The 17,513-nt window shown below is 37.0% G+C and overlaps 1 protein-coding gene across 6 annotated transcripts in view; it reads left to right on the plus strand.

Annotated features, from left to right (window-relative positions):
• OSBPL1A (oxysterol binding protein like 1A) overlaps window positions 1-17,513 on the plus strand; it is a 218,925-nt gene that overhangs the window by 85,108 nt on the left and 116,304 nt on the right. For all 6 annotated transcript variants that reach the window (XR_009047972.1, XM_057698860.1, XM_057698859.1 and 3 more), the window contains 2 exons: window positions 1,669-1,750; window positions 14,532-14,638. Coding sequence is in view for 5 of the 6 variants with exons in the window: in XM_057698860.1 (XP_057554843.1) it covers window positions 1,669-1,750; window positions 14,532-14,638 (189 nt within the window). In the remaining variant the exon portion in view is untranslated. The remainder of the gene's footprint in view (window positions 1-1,668; window positions 1,751-14,531; window positions 14,639-17,513) is intronic.

Consider the following 17,513-nt stretch of genomic DNA (forward strand, 5'->3'; position numbering starts at 1 on the left):
TTGTTTGTTAAGACACACGTCTGTACCCTATAGAACAGTATGTGTTCTATACAAGTCTTCTTCAGCTGACCTATTATGTAACTCTTAAATTAATTGTGGATCAAGGGAACTTTTTTCAGTAACTATCAGATATGTCAGAGGAAGATGAATGTAATAGTGTTTCTTATCTTTAATTGTAACCACAGGAACTGTGATGTTGATTACAGATTCACAGTCTGCAAATGAAGCCATTGCTTGCTTTTGTGCACCCAGCTAACTTTCACCGTGAGGGTGGGGAGATGTAGCGTTGGCTTGTTACATGGGCAGGGGTATTAAATATGTATAGAGCGAAAAAGACAATTTTCTATTAATAAATTATGAGTGGTACATTTGGTTGTGCAGTGCAAGTTTTCAGTGACCCCCAATCGACTTTTTTCCTGCCTTAAACCTGCATTTACGGGCTATGTCTGAAAAAATTCTCCAGCATACCACTTCTCTTTCTATGGTGTTTCAGATTACACACTGTAGGTATTCTCCCTCTCCCCATCCCCCGCAAAAAAAGTAAACTGCATTTTTATGTTGTTGGAGCTCTCAAAATAGAAGAATGTACGTTTTAAAGAGAACACTGCCTGTCACTAATGTGGTACCTTGAATAATTCTGATGTGGGTGAGCTGAGTTTCAGAAGCAGTGAAAAATTTATAAGGTGAAAAGCACACGTACCTATATCACCTTGGCACGTAGGTCTGATTTAGAGGGAGCAAGAGTGTTTGGTGCTGAGACAGTCGAGATTAGGAGTACAAAGTAGGGAAGATTCATAGGCTAAATGTATTACTTCACCTACAACAATGTGATGCTAATATTGATAAGGTGAAGGTTCTCAGGATATTTTCTTATTGCTGTAACCAGCCAACTTTACAGTGTTGATTTTTTTGCTTCTTATTCTTGCCTCTTAGTTTCCTTTAAAGGGCAACTAAATAAAACTAACTTCAAAATTACATTGTTAATGTAATAAATGGATTTATCTTATTGTTTTCATTTTGGACTTCCAGATGTGTACTAAGATGGAGTGCAACTTACATCATGAAACTTCTGTGTTTATGTTTTGCTTTTAGGGATCTAAATATGTAGAAATTTCAAATTACAAGGAGGAATGAATACCTTATTTTTATAAGCATTTACTTACTCAGAAAATGTCCTAATTGGTCTGTTTATGTGGGGGCTGTGTGCACTTAGATTGCTGAATGAAAATCAGCTTGTGGTTTCCAAATGTTAGTACCATCTGGATTTTTTAAGCAAAAACAGTTTTTAAAGTATATTCTTAATGAGTGCACTTTATAATTTCTCGATGAATTTAATCAAGCCTACTGAAAGTGAATAAATCAGAAATCTAACTTCTCAGATATATATTGTATGAGTTAGAAGTAATTAATGCAGTTGTATGGTATCTACTTGACACGTTGAATGTATTTAAAATTTAGAGAGTTTTTTTTCATTAATCTATACATGATTAATTAAAGGTTGTATTCAATTCCTAAGGCAGTTTTCTTTCACCTTTTTCTCTCTGTTAGGAATGTCTCAATTATTACAGTGTATCAACCTATGAAGTAAAAGTTTTGATAGAAACATTAAAGTATATGTACTGTAAAAATCCTTTATTAGTTTAACTGTCTTCTTTTTTCCTCTTCCAGAAAGCACAGACATGCCAACAGAGACTTGATAGGGAAATTTCCAGCTTTCTCAAAATGATTAAGGAGTGTGACATGGCTAAAGGTAAAAAAGACAAAAACACTACCCCCAAACCCCCACTCTTTTTACACAACCCATTATCATAGATGTCCACCCTTTGGTTGACTATACATTTTAGATAATTTTTGGTTTTGAATTCAGAATTATATTTGAAAAACAAAGTTAAAGTTAACCTTTTGGGGCTGTAAATTCATTTTGGCTATGTAGTGAGAATTCTGTTTATGAATTCCAGAAGAATTGGATTTTGGAGTCAAATTGTCTTGGGTTTGAATCCTTGTTCTGCCACTTATTAATTGTTGCTTTTAAGCAGAACGTTTAATTTCTCTGAGCCTGTTTCCCTATCTATAAAATGAAGGGGTTGGTAGTTTTCGGGTCTTGGCCTTTTGCCATTCTATGAATGTATACATGAACTTATCTAATTATTAATCTCATTTTAAAAGTAATTTTTATGCCTTTACTCTAGTTATGAATTATCGAGAGTTAATTATAAATACTCCAAAAATCAAAATACAATCCAATACAAAATACAGAATTCCAATGTAAGATCCCATACACAAATTAGGTTTTGAGAAAAAATTATTACTTTGTAAAATTAGCAGTTATCATGTTCCTCAGACTTAAGACTCTTAACAGTTGCTTTACACTTTAGCTATGGTGTGTTTATAAATAACTCCACTAAAATATAGTCAACTGAGTTGTCTATGAGTTTGATTAACTATTGATTTTAATCATGATCCAGTTTGCGTGTGCCCAGGGAATGTGAAGAGATATTAATATTAGAGTAAACTGAGCATAAATGTTCTGTATCCGTCCAGATATACCTTGGGTATCCCTTTACTTCAGTTCAACAAACATTTATATGAGTGATGATAACTTTGGGAAGGACAGCAGTCAGGTCATTTTGCTTATTAATTGCAAGCAAGAATATTTTATTACTTACTGCTATTCATCCTCAGTGGGCTTTTTAAATAATAACAGCTTCATTAGCTATAATTCACATATGCCTAGAATTCACCTATGTGGAATATACCATTCAGTGGCTTTTGGTATATTCACAGAGTTATGCAACTGTGACCATCAATGGGATTTTAAAATCCCATCCTCACCAAAAACCATCAAAACTAAGCGGAGATACTAACAACATTTAAAAGATATAGAAACTGTACAGGGTGAGATGAAATATAAAGATTAATTTCTTTAACCTGGACCAAAGAAATTATACCAGAACTACAACCAAATTAGGTGGTTGTTTTTTTTCTTGTATATCTTGAGTCAGATCTCTTGGTTCATATCATTGGTATGACGTGTCGCTCATAATGGTGGCATGCATCATTTGAGCTCATAGAAACATATGTGGTGCTCAGTACCACCAGAGCGATTTCATTTTGGACAGTGCCATCTGGGAAACAGACATTTCACTGTGATCCAACAGTGCTGTGTCAAATATCTATAGTAAAAGTCAGTGGGTTTATACGTAGACAATTATAGACGTTATTTTCTGAAAGATTGGTATAGATAAATAAAACTACATTTATATAAATAATAAATAAGGTTGAGATAATTTCATGAATGGAATTGGAGTTCTGAAGGTAACTGAGTCTGCTCTTAATGCCAAGGGATTGTACAGAATAATCTTGCACCATGTGTTTTATTAAAGGAAGCTGGTAGATACACATCCTGCTGCAAACTGCCCACGTAGTTTGCCAATGACTTCTCAAGATGAAAAACTAAAATGTTTGTGGGCAGAATCCAGCTCTTGTTGAAATTGTTAGGTGTCTTACATTCTAGTACAAAATTATATGAACATGAACTTTAAGACTCAACACCCTTCTTTCCCATTGCATCTTCTACTGCACCCTTTCTGCTCTGTGCCACTTCAGTCCAGATCACAGCAGCAGCCTGTCCTCAATCTCCCTGCCTTCTGGGAACCCCCTGCATTCCATCCTTAAAGGGAAATGAATCGGAAGACTTTCAGGAACTCTTCCAACTCAAATTCTGTGAAATACTGCATTATTGCTGCCAGATTAATTTTAGAAAGATACTTTAAAAAAAAAATTACTATAAATATTTTTTTTTTCTGTTGAGAAAATCTTTTAAGTGTCCTTGAAACTACAGAATAAAATGCCAACTCTTTATCTTGGCCTTTAAGGACTTTCATAGCCCAATCACAAACTGATTTTTTAGCTTTGTTTACAATTCTTCTCCCCCATGAGCCCCGTAAACACTTTTGACCAAACACTGTGTCTTTGGTCTGAAATGTCCTCTATTAAAATAATACTTTAGTTTTCATGAGTGGACCTTACACCTAATTTCTGCCTGGATTAATGCCAAATTTATATATCTGACATTGGCAACACATCATTCAAGGTGCAAAGAATGCAGTATTAAAATTTCTACTATTGTATCTTTACCAAAAGCCTGGTTGCAAAAACAAATAAAATCACTCAAACTTATAAAACTTTTGGAAAACTTCCTGAAGGCCCTTCAGTCAATCTGTTCTTCCTGACGACCTTAAATTTACGGTTAGGTGTAGTAGCCAGGTTTGGACTATTATAAAGAATGTTGTATTGTACATTCATATTTGGTGACATCACTTTATTACCGTAGGATTTTTGGAAGTGGGATTCATGGGTGAAAGTATATCAAAATATTTGAGTCTATTGATATATACTGCTAAGTTACTTTCCAAAAAAGATATATTACTTTACATGCCAAGTTTAATGCATGCACTTTATTGCATGTTACTAAATGAATATAGTAAATCCCTGCTTAAAGACATTAGCATGTTTTCAGTTATCTAAAAGAAAAAAGCTTGAAAGGAAAAGCACTTTTAGTCAACCCACTTAAAACCCTCCTCAACATTCTAGGCTTTGAATAAATATTCTTATCACCACCTTCAGTGTTGCCACCCCCGTCTCCTACATGCACTACTGACTCAGATCCCACCCTTGTCCCTACAGTCCCTGCGCCAGGGATCTTACTAAAGCATCAGTGGGTTGATGTCCTTTGCTCAAAACATACATTTGCTTCCGGGTCTTCTCACTTACAGTGAAAGACGGAGTCCTTCTAATGATCTGCGGAGCCCTCTAGCCCCCCTCACCTCTCTGTCCTCATCTGTGGGTTCCCCCTGCCTGCTTCTCTCCAGCCTCACTGGCCTTCTTGCTGTCCCTCCAAGCTCCCTTGGGCCTGGGTATGTGTGCTGGCCCCTGTGCCTGGAAGGCTTTTCTCCCCCAGGATTCTCCCTCCCTCCCTCCCCAGGTCTTTACTCCAGCAGAGCCTTCTGACGGAGGCCCTCTCTTGCTGCCTGCCCTGGTTTGCTCCTCCACAGCTGTTCTCTGCCCTGCTTGGTACCCTGCGCCCGTGATCACTATCGACTTTAGAAGCATTGCCGTGGCTTCCTTGCGTTTGGCTCTCTGATTGGGTCCAGCAAACGGGAGGTCCTGTCAGGAGATGGGCAGAGGGGTGGGAGGAGGAGTAAGTTGGGGTTACCCTGCTTCCTCCTTCGGGCTGTGGCCTGACTTGGCTGCTGGGCTCTCCTTGGGCCCAAGGCCCCGTTCTGTGACTCCAGCTCCTCCTGTCCCCTCCCTTTGCCCCTCTGTCCCCGGGTGGTAACTGTCCTGCATGCCTGTCTGTCTGTTCACTCACCTTCCTCATCTTTGTGAGTCACCTCTTTTTAAAGTTCTCTTCAGTTACACTTTCCCGGCTCTTCCTGCCAGGACAGTACTGATACCAAGTCCCTCTAAACGTCCATCTCCCACACTTGCTGTCCCCTGCCTTGCATTATTCTTCTCTTTGTCACTGATCAGCCTTCCCACATATGTGTGTGGAGTTGACTGTCCACCTCTCCTTTTGAAATAGAAACTCCGTGAAGGGAGGAGTTGGTCTCTTTTATTCACCGATCATCTTCAGCACGTAAACAGTGCACGGCACACAGTAGGCGCTTGTGCTAGCTTGCCTCTTTCTCCCCTCTCCCTCCTACCCCCCTCCCGCATCCACACACACACACACATTTGAGTGAATGAAATGAATAATGTATTTATCTAGCTAACACATTTATAGCTTATTTCTACTGAACTCGGAGAAACAAGTACTACATTTGTTCTGTCAAGTTAATGAGTGTACAGATTATACAACTCCGGGAGACCTTATAGAGACAGGCAAAATGGGAAGAAGCTGTCCGCACTGGGGAGCGTTGCAGTTCTTTTACCAATGGTCAGTGCCATGGGTTTTTATATGCTACTTTTCTCCTCTGGATTCAGTGCTTTTCCTGAGTCAGACCTTTGAGTAGTTCTTTTACTGAGAATCTGTGAGTGGTGGAACTTCTCTCTCCTCTAAAGCTTTATTTTACCCCCTCTGGGTTACAGTTACCATCCATTAGCATTTTGAAGATGTGATTCCAATTTCTTCTGGCTTTTGATATTCTAATGATAATTCTTTGGTAAGTCTTTTTTTATTTTTATTTTTTTAATGTTCTGTTATTGCTTTTCAAAGATCTCTACTTTGTCTTTGGTGTTTTCCAGTTTTAATCTTTCTATCTGCTGCTTGAGACGGTTTTTAATGCAAAGACTCACTCGTTCTTTCTTCAACCTGGGAAGGTTCTTCGCCATCCTTTCCTCACATTTTGTTTCTTCATTTGTTCTGTTCTCTTCTGCTGAAACTCCTCGTGGACATGTGTGGAATCTTATTTCATCCCCCACCTCTTAGTTTCTCATTCTGTTTCTATTTTTCTGTGTTACATTCTGAGCAGTTTCCTCAGATCTATTTTATAATTTCAGTTTCTTGCTCAATTTCATTTCTTTTGTCTATTGAATCCTTTGACTTTCTAATCCTAATTGACTGTACTTCATAATTCTAGAAATTCTAGGTGGTGGTTTTTAAAGTTTTTATTTTTTCCACAGAGGCCTTCTCTTTCATATTACCTATATTTCTCACTTTACCTCTAATAACTTTAGGCACGTGAGGTTAAAGCCCTTTTCAGCATGTTCTTGCATCTCGAGTTGCCTTGGCACTAATTCCTTTGTTTCGTTGGGGGACTGTCCCTTGGGGTGGATCTTTTCCTTCATGATGGATTTTAGCTCCTTACGGAGAGCTGGTTTTTTCTGCCTCCTGGATTATGGAAGCGTCCCTATGCAGTAGTTTTATGTCTGTTACTGTTGAGGATGTAATAGTTTTAAAATTGGATTGCACGCGTAGATGTAGCATCAGCTAGGAATTTCTATTTTTCGTGATTCCCACCCACAGCACTAGGCAGGAAGTGCCCTCCTTCACGCCTTCCCTGAGCCTGAGGGCAGTTTTCCCATTTCTGCTTTCACTGGGGGTCAAGGGCTTTCTCTGCTTAGTGAGACCACAGCCGCGAGGGTGTGACGGCGCGGCTCCCAGCCCCCTGCTTTGTGCCCCAGCTGACCTCTGACCCCCCTGTGCTTGGCCTTCCCCAGCATGCCCTCACTGGCATGTGTCTATTCTGTCAGCCTGGAGTTTTCTGTTAGTTTCTAGCATATCTGGAATTTTGTTCTTTCAAACTCTGATATATAATTATTATTTTATCAGCTTCTTTATGGGTTGGGGTGGGAGGGATGTTTCTCTATCGACGTAGTCAGCCAGGTACCACAAGTGTCCCATGTACTTTCTGATGTAAAATTAGTAATCCACTAATTCTAATTAAAATTAGTCATCCACAAGTTGTATTATGTAGAATAACAGCAGACACAGCCTTTTTTGTGCATTGTTTTGTGTACTTGACATATATTAACTCTTTTATTCCTTCTAACAATCCGGTGTTAGCACATAGCAACTATTATGTCCATTTTATAAATAAGCTAACAGGGACACAGAGAGCTTAGGTAACTTGTCTTAGGTCACACAGCTAGTGAAAACCAGACAGCGTTTGCTCTTAGCCAGCCTGGCTCCAGAGACTGCTTTTAGCCAATAAAGAGTCTGGACTAAATGGAGAATTCTGTATTGACTCCTAAACTTTTGATCTGTGAACTAGAAAAGGTTACAGACTTTCATCCCTAGATCTGCATCTACAGTGAAAGGTAGAATTGGTTGAGCACAGTCACAGTCACTTGGCTGCTGTAGTTGAGGTACTGTTCAAATCCTTATAGTCTCCCATTCAGAAGTTCAAGGGGACGGTGGGATTGATGGAGGGCTGAAGTTTTCAACTCACAACAAAGACATCCTCTTTATTTTTCCTGTATTTTTTCTTCTCTTTTCTTGTCCTGAGATTCTTTCTGGTATTTTTCATCTCAAAGAACACATCACCATTTCATACAATTTTCTAAGCGCAAACCTTGGAGTCATCTTACTCTTGGAGTACATCCTTCCTCATCTATCTTGGAGAGACATTCTGTCTCTCCTTTGTCTCTCTGTTGTCCCCCTCTCTGCCCGCTCCCCGCCCCCCCCCCCCATCAATATGCTGATGTAGGCCACAGCTGTCCTGCCTGTAGTTTGCAGCCCTTCTTGTCTGGCCCTGCTGCCTGCAGTTTTATATCCCTGCACTTCCCTCCAGGGAGTGTTCCACAGTGTGATTTGGGAGGCGCCTCTAAACACACATCAGGTCTTGTGGCCCTCAGTGCCTTAGGGGGTAATCAGACTCTGCCTTGACCCGTCTCTCCTCACTTCAGCAGTCTCACCTCTCACCTCTTCCTTCCTCTTATTCAGTGTGCAGCAACACTGAACTTTTCTCATACTTTAGGGTCTGGTTCCCATTGTGTGAAATACTGGATTTTCCGCTTCTCTAAGACTGGCCTACGTGTTCTTACTCTGTGTTTCCAGACCACCCTCCACTTTTCCTGTCGTGGCACTGATCCCCTTTACTGTATCTCTTTCGGTTTCCATGTTCCCTCTGGGCAGACCCAGCCTCCTGAGGTCTTAGAAGGCGTGGGAAAAGCAAGCAAAGCGCAGGCCACCGCAGCTGTTTCTGACCAGGCCTGTGATACAGGGCACTGGAGAGGGACCTTCTGTCCCAGGTCTAGGCGTCCTTTCAGGCAGCCACGTTGAGGAGTCAAATAGAGGGGACAAAGTGGTTATGCAGCTGAGTGATTTATTACTCATGTTTATTTTGCCCAGTCTATAGGAGAAAACCTCATCAAATTCTCTCCCTCTTCACCACATTTATTGGGGCACAGACCCTCCCAGTGCTTCTCTCCTGACTTTCCTGGAGGCAGAGCTCCCTGGGTCACATGTGACTCTACCTGAATCATTTACTTTGTTGACGGGTTTTTCTCATAAGATCGTTAACATAAATAAGGTGAGGCGTCCATTGCCAGGACAGTACAGTCAGGAGTGATGCAAATCCATTTATAGCCTTTGGAGATTTTAATCAATAAAATCTTGCTCCTTGCCTCCCTTCATTCTTATTTGCAAAAGGAATGAAAAATACATTTCATAGTTCTGCTGGCTTCTTCCCTGTTTTGACCCCAAGAGGTCTTCCCAACTGGTACTCTTTTCTAAATTTTTAAAATTAATTCATTTTATTTTCTCCAATAAATATATGCTTTCCCTTGTACTATTCTAAAGACTGCCTCTGATCAATACTGTTCATTTAATAATAATTGTCTTATTTTCTGTTTTCCTCACTAGACTGCAAGTTTTGTACAAACAAAAACTGTTTCTCAGATAATTACTTATGCCTTTATCTCCAGCACCTGGAGTTAGTGCCTGCCACATGGTAGTCACTCAGTAAATGGTAGATGCAGATCCTCTCACCTCTTGAGTTCTCATTGATCATAACTCTGAGATGCTCTTCTTCTCAGACTGGTATTTTCAGTACTATCTAAAAATAATAGTTATAGATATTTTGGATATGTTTGTTTTACTGGGCCTTGTATTTAACAATAAAAAACTTATTCTACAAGATCTGGCTCAAGTCCCATTACTTTTATCAAACTCCACTTTATTACCCCATCCTATAATGGTAACTCTTTTCTCTGAGCATGTGACATTTTTTATGTATGTACAATTTAATTGCTATTTATATCTTATAACATCTATTATTATCTTTTTATTCTTATTTAACTCATGCTTTAATTCATTTAACACATGCTGTTTTGAACTATATATTTTACACTTCAGTTGCAATTAGTGTGAATTGTATAGATGTAGATACATAGATTGAATGGTCAGTGGTACTTGTTTAGTGAGTGATTGAATTCAAGCTAATCATCTTAATTTGAACAAGAAATAGATAAGTTTATATTCGTGCATCTTATGTCACCAATCTTGATGTTTTTCAAGTTACAGCTTTACGTAGTAGAAGTTTTTTAGAAGAGTAGTTGATTTTTAGGTGCAGATATCTTTTTCTCCATTTTGAGGAGAAAGTACAGATTTTCTTGAGGCATTTATATAATTCCAATTGAGTATGAATCAATTTTAAATATATCTCTTCTCAGAAAGGAATTCCTGGGTTGTCCAAGTGGTTAGGACTCAGTGCTTCCACTGCAGGGAGCCCAGGTTCGATCCCTGGTCAGGAAACTAAGATCCTGCATGGCATGGCCAAAAAAAGGAAAAAATGGTGAATGACTATAGTATCAACAAAGACATGCCAATGATATTTGTTTTTCCTTTATTATGCATTCAGTATTCCCAACCCACTCTGACTTTTTAAGCCCCTCACCTTCTCCTCTTTCTATGGTAGCCAGTCCTCAAGACGGCCTCCAGCCACCCTCACCTGTAGGCATTCACGCTTTTGTATAATTCCCTTGCACATTATATAAGGGTTGGTTTGTGTGACTGATAGAATATGGCCAAAGTGATAACGTGCGGCCCTAAAGCTCTGTCATAGAAGGCACTGCAACTTCTGTCTTGGTTTCATGGATCACTTGCTCTGGGGGAAATCCAGGCAGCATGCTGTGAGGATACTCAAGCAGCCCTGTGGAGAGGCCGCCATGGAGAGGAACTGAGGCCTCCTCCCACCCACGGTCACACCAACTTTCTAGCCACGTGAGCGAGCGCCTTGGAAGCGGATCTAGCTCAAGTCCAACCTTCAGATGATGGCAACCTTGGCTCACTTCTAACTGCAAACTTTGGAGAGACCCTGAACCAGAACTGCCCTGCCAACTCACAGAAAGTGTGAGATAATAAATGCTTATTGCTATTTTAAAAAATACATTGGCTGGAAAGACAGATGAAGACAGAAGCAGAAATAATTGTGTAGTTGCTTTACTCCTTTTCCCAGCTCCTGGCATGAGGAAGGCCTGAAACATCAAAAGTGCTTAATAAATATCTGCCAAATACATGAAGCCTAGGAAAAAAAAATACCTCTTCTCATTCAGGTTGGATCATGTCTCTCATGCACATAGTCAGATGTGGTGGTGTTTTTTTTTTTTTTGTTTTGTTTTGTTTTTTTTTTTTCACCACAAGAGGAAAACGGTCTTATTTTGAGATTTTATTTCCTATGACCTTAGCTTTGTCAATAGATAGTTTTGGGACTATTTATTCTCTCCGCTGTTTATGTTTACTGTAAAAAAAAAAAAAAATAATAAGGCAGCACTGTTCCCAGAATGACTAGGGTGAGGAAGCAAAATGCCATTCATCCAACTTTTTTCTTTTAAATATCTTGTCCCCAATGATAGAAATATTTGAGTAAATGTTGAAAAACAGGCAAAATATATTTTGTTTTGCCTCATGTAAAAAGAAAATGTAGTTTTAAATAATTATTGTATTTGTCAATCTGCCCCAATTAGCCAACCTATAGTAATATAAATGAAAATGTTTATATCATATATTTTTAACTAAAATACGATAATTCTTTTGATGTAAAATAAAATAATCCAAAACTATTTGGATTTTCTGTGCAAGCCATGGGAATTAAATATTTTCATTATCCCTCCTTATTCTTTTAATATTTGAGTCTTTCCTTTCCTTAAAGTTCAGTGCACAGTATTTGGGGGGTTAAAGAGGTTTAGAGTTTACTGAGGGTAGCAGAGATTCAGCTACATACAGTGCCCATGTTCTCTATTACAAGTGGATGTGACTACTTTTGGAGTCCAGTGGGAGAGGTCACATCCCACAGTGATATTTAAAGAAGGCTTCATGAGGAGGATGGCATTTGAACTTGGCCTTGAAAAAAAAAGTTTTAGTTAAGTGGGGAAACTTCTGAATGTGAATAATTACTATTTCTGTTATTCACGGAAGATGGAGTATCTTTAACAAAGGTTTAGAAACAGTGAAATAGAATAATATTTCTAGGAGAACAAATATTTCCAGGAAAACAGTCTTGCTGAAACTGACTGTTTATGGAATAATTTAAGTGTTAGTCTAAGGAGTGTGGACTTGTTCTATATAAGGAGAATAATGGAGGTTTTCTGTATTAGGGTTTAGTTTGTTAACAACAACATATAAGCACTTCTCCACTAGTTTTAAAACTTGCCCAATTAAAAAATTGTACAGTGTAATCATGAAAACGACAGATTGTGAGCTTTTTATATGTCTCTAAAGTTAAGCTTTTCACATATGATCTTCCAGCATCTTTCCCGAGTTCCACGGTATTTTTAGTACAAAAAATAACTTTTTTTCTCAACTTAACAGTGTCCAATTCTCACAGTAGGCCAGATATGGTAACATACTGGGCTTTTTGCATTTATTTATTACAGCTCAGTCTCTAAATATTAGTTGGCTAAAACATATTTGCAGTGATTTCCCAGCTGGCAACTTTTCTAGAAGCTTAGCAGTTTTCCTTTTATGTAATCAGTATGCAGATGTCATTGCATAAGAGACATGCCAGTGTGAACCGATGGGCCCTGATATGCAGCCCTGCCCCAGAGTATTTGTCAAAGTCCATGGTTCTTACATCGTGCCACCATGCAAGTTAATATTAATTCCAGCATCTTGTTCGGACACTAGATTGTCAGAGAAGTTAGGTAACTTTTGACTCTGGGCAGAAGAATTTGACACTCTCAATAATAGATTTGTATAAAACAATATATATTTCTTGGAATATGTTTTGAAAGCTTGCAGAGTAGTTTTGTTTAAAAATCTGTAAAATGCTTCTAAAAATTTATTTTGAGATTTAATGTTTGTTTTGTGCTAATCAACAAGTGTCTTAAGTGGGATATCTAAAACAGACAAAATTGGAGATGGTTACACATGTGATGGCATTTAATAAAAAGAAATATATCCATGAATGACTTTGCTACCATCTTCCTATCCTCTGTGCCATCAAAATGGAAAATTACTAGATTGCCCAGATAACTTATGGAAGACAGAGGCTGTGTCTGTTTTTTTTCTTGTGCAGCTCCTCACATCCCTGGTCCCCAGCTCTGTGTAAGACATCTGTTGAGGGTACTGTTTAAGTCACATGGCATCTAGCATATGCTACTCTTCTGCTATTTAACAACTAAGTACAGAATAAATCTTCACGTGTATCAGAGATTCAAAAAGAAAAAGAATGTAAAGTCAAATTTATTTTAGAATATAGTAGTTTTCAATTATTTGGGTGTTATTAAGAATAGCTAGGAAATTCTGTTCCAAAAGATGAAAAATATGATAAAGTTATTTAGTGTTTATATCCAGATGTTAATGAAAGACTGTCATTACTTTCATTCACTCTGACCTTTTCCTTTTGGTGCCCACTTTGTCTTATGAGTTTTGAGAAATAATTTTTCCAAGGAAAGGACTTGTCTTTGTTAAAATAAATCATGTTCATATAAAAAATTTGGAAAATTAAAAAAAAGAATAAAACAGAGCAGTGCAACTTTATCACTTAGAAATAAGGGCTAAATGATTCGTCATATGTTCTCTGTAGGTTTTATTTTTCTTTCCATTTCCCATTTGAAAATTTTTGTTTCTTGTTGGGACGCACTCTTTTATGGCCTAATCATTGCGAATTGCTGGCATTTGGATTTACTTGATTCTTTGTTTATTGACTTTGTTTACCATGTTTTAAGAGTTGTGGTTCAAGTAAATCAAGATTTACTTAACAGAGGATGCTACAGATTTGTCTTTCTCTTTTTGTTTTTTTCTTAAACCTTTCTTAATTTTTTTTTATTTGATGGGAGGGACAGACTAAAGTTTCCTAATGTATAATCAACATAAAATCTCAAGCTATTTCAACTAAGTACATTTCTGTCACAATGTGGACAAGAGATGACATTTCACTTTTTTTTAAGTGACGTGTGCATTTTACAGCTTTCTCTTGCCAACGTTGTGTTATTTTGGGTTTTTTTTTTTTCTTGTAGTGATAAAGTTAAGATTTTCTTTAGGGGTCCAGGGGAGTACTGATATTATTTATTTCTCAACTTACATATATACTGAAAGATACTAGACTTTGACAGGGACATATTTTTGAGAGTGAAAGAACTATTTATATGAAACATTTATCCAAATAAGAAGTAGAGGAAGTTGAGTTAATGCTGCCTTCAGATCTGTTAGCTGTCATGTCAACTACAGGATTACCTTTTGTCTCTTTTTAGCACTTTGCCCTTAAATAAAATTACTTATCTAGTAATGAAGATCATGAAGGGAAATGTTAATGTTATAAGTAATGATTATCAGTCCTTGACAGATGTTTTTCTTGAACATTATATCAGTTATTCCTGTAAACTTCCCCCCCCCCCCCATCCTGGCTCTTCTCCTTTTAGGATATAGGCTTTTCTAGGTCAAGGCTTTGTCCTTTCTTTTTCTATACTAATTTATATGCCCTGAATACAGTAGGTGCTTAATAATGATACCCAAGGAATGTACTATATGCTTTGCTTAACGCAGCTAGAAGGAAACGTGAGGTTAGTAGATCTAAAAATATGTTTGTGGTCTTAGTTTACTTTACAATTACTTAAAATCCCACTCATTTTTTTTTTTTTTTTTATAGAAATGCTTCCATCATTTCTTCAGAAAGTTGAAGTTGTCTCTGAAGCTTCTAGAGAAACTTGTGTAGCTTTGAGTGATTGCCTTAATCTCTTCACAAAACAAGAAGGGGTAGGTAGTTTGGAATTGAATTTTTTAAATAATTGTTTGGGTGTCACATACTTGATCATCCAATATATCACTGCTTTCAAGTTGTCCAAAGGTAGGAGAAAATAGAGTTAATAAAGGAAACAAAAGCTTCATTTTTCACCAAAAGTTAGAACTTACTTATTCTTGATTAAGCAGAATGATTCTGAAATAACTTCTGTTCGTATCATTTAATTTATGTACCCATATTTAACAAGTATGTTTAAAATTGATCTACTCAGAGTTGTTGTGACATTTTGATAAGAGGGATATGAAAATATTTTAGAAACAGAAGGTCTCTATATGAAAAATATATATACTTTTGTTTAGCAGATAGATTGCTGCCATACTTACCTACATGAACTGAGCTTAATGGATTATTTTTTGTGCTCTTTGGCGCTTACTCTCTCCCATTTAAAAGTTAGCCATTTAATCTTCCATGTATGAGTAAAAGTGGTATGCTATCCATTAGAAACTCTTTTTCTAAGGACTGAAAAGTCATTAAGGTGTGTGTTTTGGTTGCCTGACTTAAGATTTTTCTTTTTTATGTTTTTCCCTTCATTTTCATGATTTTAATGCAAGCCAAGTAGCAACAGGCTTTCTTTTCCACTTAATTTCTACACATGTTTAATCTTCAACTTTTTAGATTGACACCGTTTCTTTTTTGTTTGTTCATTTTTTTTTTTAAGATTCCACATATATGTAAAATCATACAGTATTTGTTTTTCCTCTGTTTGACTTACTTCACTTAGCACAATACCTTCCAAGGACACTGAATTTCTTATTCTTGTTACAATTGATTTGTGCCTTTTGGTTAGAGATTAGATTTTGGTAAAATAAGGTAGATGAAAATGGTCTTTTATGTTGTTTCTCTTATATGTAAGGATCTGAAATTTTATTTTCCCATCATTAAAACAGAAACTTTGTGAATTCATATGAAACTTTTTAAATGCTGTGTTTATGTATACCACAAATTCCATAATTTTTTTTTTTTGGAGAATAAAAAATATGTAATAATCTGAATTCATTTAAAACAAACTTACAGAAAGTCTTTCAATAGAATTCTATTAAATACCACAGGAAAACGTAATTCTTCATTAAACATGTTAAATGGTTGATTCTCCTAATGGCGTCTGAAATATCCCTCTTTAGCATTTCTATTTTTGGTGGTTTGCAAATTTCATATTCTAGCTTGTTTTAAATGAGGAATGATTTAGTAACCTAAATAAATACAAATGATAGCATTACAGCACATTACAGGACAGAACAAATTACAATGCTGTGGGGTTCAGGTAATATTTATTACTTTGTAAAACTAAATTCACATCTGTTTGGTACCTGATAAATGTATTGATAACTTTTTTTGTTCTAGGGTTGTATAGTTTTAAGGTGAACACTAGATTAGAAGTAATTTAATTTCTGAAGAAGCAGACCTATCCTAATCTTTAACCTATTAAAAAAATAGCCTAGGTAATAACCTCTTTCTGAAAATTTAGATGTTCAAGAATATTAGCCTAAAGTTTAGCTTAATTAACCTCTTTAAAAGCCTTTAAAATTCATGAGGATTGAATCAGATAATTGTAAGCAAAATGCTTGGCCTAGTTCCTAACATGTAGTAAGCGGTGAGTGTAAATCAACGGTTGTTATTGTAGGATACCAGTTAACACTTGTGACTTCTTTTCTCTGATAGTATCCTGGAGCCTCTATGTCTTTAATATTGGTTTTGGGGAGGAGGTGGTGTTATCTAAAGAAAATATATTTGACTGTTTGTGGAATGATTGTGTTATGTTTCTATTATGATTACTTATTATTTAAGAGATTACAGGCTACTTCAGTTCTCTGAACTTTGATACCCGTCATCTTTCAAATAAGAGAAATCATGTAGAGCCCTGGTGAGACAGTCTAATGGACCTTTTTTACATGGACCTTTTTTTTTTTTTAAGTCTTTATTGAATTTGTTACAATATTGCTTCTTTTTATGTTTTGACTGGGAAGCATGTGGGATCTTAGCTCCCAGACCAGGGATCCATCCGGCACCCCCTGCTTTGGAAGGCAAAGTCTTAACCACTGGACTGCCAGGGAGGTCCCTGGACTTCTTTTAAATCTGTCTTTCCCTAACCAATTGTAGGACCTTAGACAAGTTTCTGTAGAATGAAAATACATAAACATCTCAGTGTTGGCTGTGGAGATCAGATGTATATAGATGAATAATATGTATATAGAGCATATTAGCATGTCACAAGGGCACAAAGTATTCATCATTTAGTAAATGGTATTTATTGATTCAAGCTTTTAGAGTATCCTCATGTTTTGGTTTTTTTTTTTAGTAATTCTATGAAATACCGGCCCTGTGGGGCCCCCAGTAGAAATCCATGGATTTCCTTCTGAGAAATATGATTATAGACAATGAGAAGGCCTAAAAAATATTTGAAAGACAAATGGCATCTTTGAAGTTGGTCTTATCAAGTAGCTAAGAATTACAACATAGAAATTTAATAGCTTAATTGAGGTCAGAGTAGAGTAATTGTGTACTACAATGCCTTATTTATCTGGCATCATAAATTATATTTTTATTATCTAGAAATTTTATTAAAAGAGAAATGATAAGCTTTGAACTCACATAGACCTGAGTCCAGTTCCTGGCTCTGCTATTTAATCTCTGTCTTTGCCTCACTTTTAAAACACAGTCTCTTTTTTAAAGTGGCGACTAACCAAGAAAGAGTGTTTTGAGGAGCAGATGATATCAGATTGGCAAAACACTTTGTGTAGTACCTGGCACAGAATAGGGACCCAGTATGTGTAAGTGACCCCAGCCCCAACAGCAGAAAAATTGTTTTTATTCTAATCTTTTTTTAGGACA

This window comes from Hippopotamus amphibius, chromosome 11 (genome assembly GCF_030028045.1).
Source record: "Hippopotamus amphibius kiboko isolate mHipAmp2 chromosome 11, mHipAmp2.hap2, whole genome shotgun sequence".
Classification (NCBI taxonomy): domain Eukaryota; kingdom Metazoa; phylum Chordata; class Mammalia; order Artiodactyla; family Hippopotamidae; genus Hippopotamus; species Hippopotamus amphibius.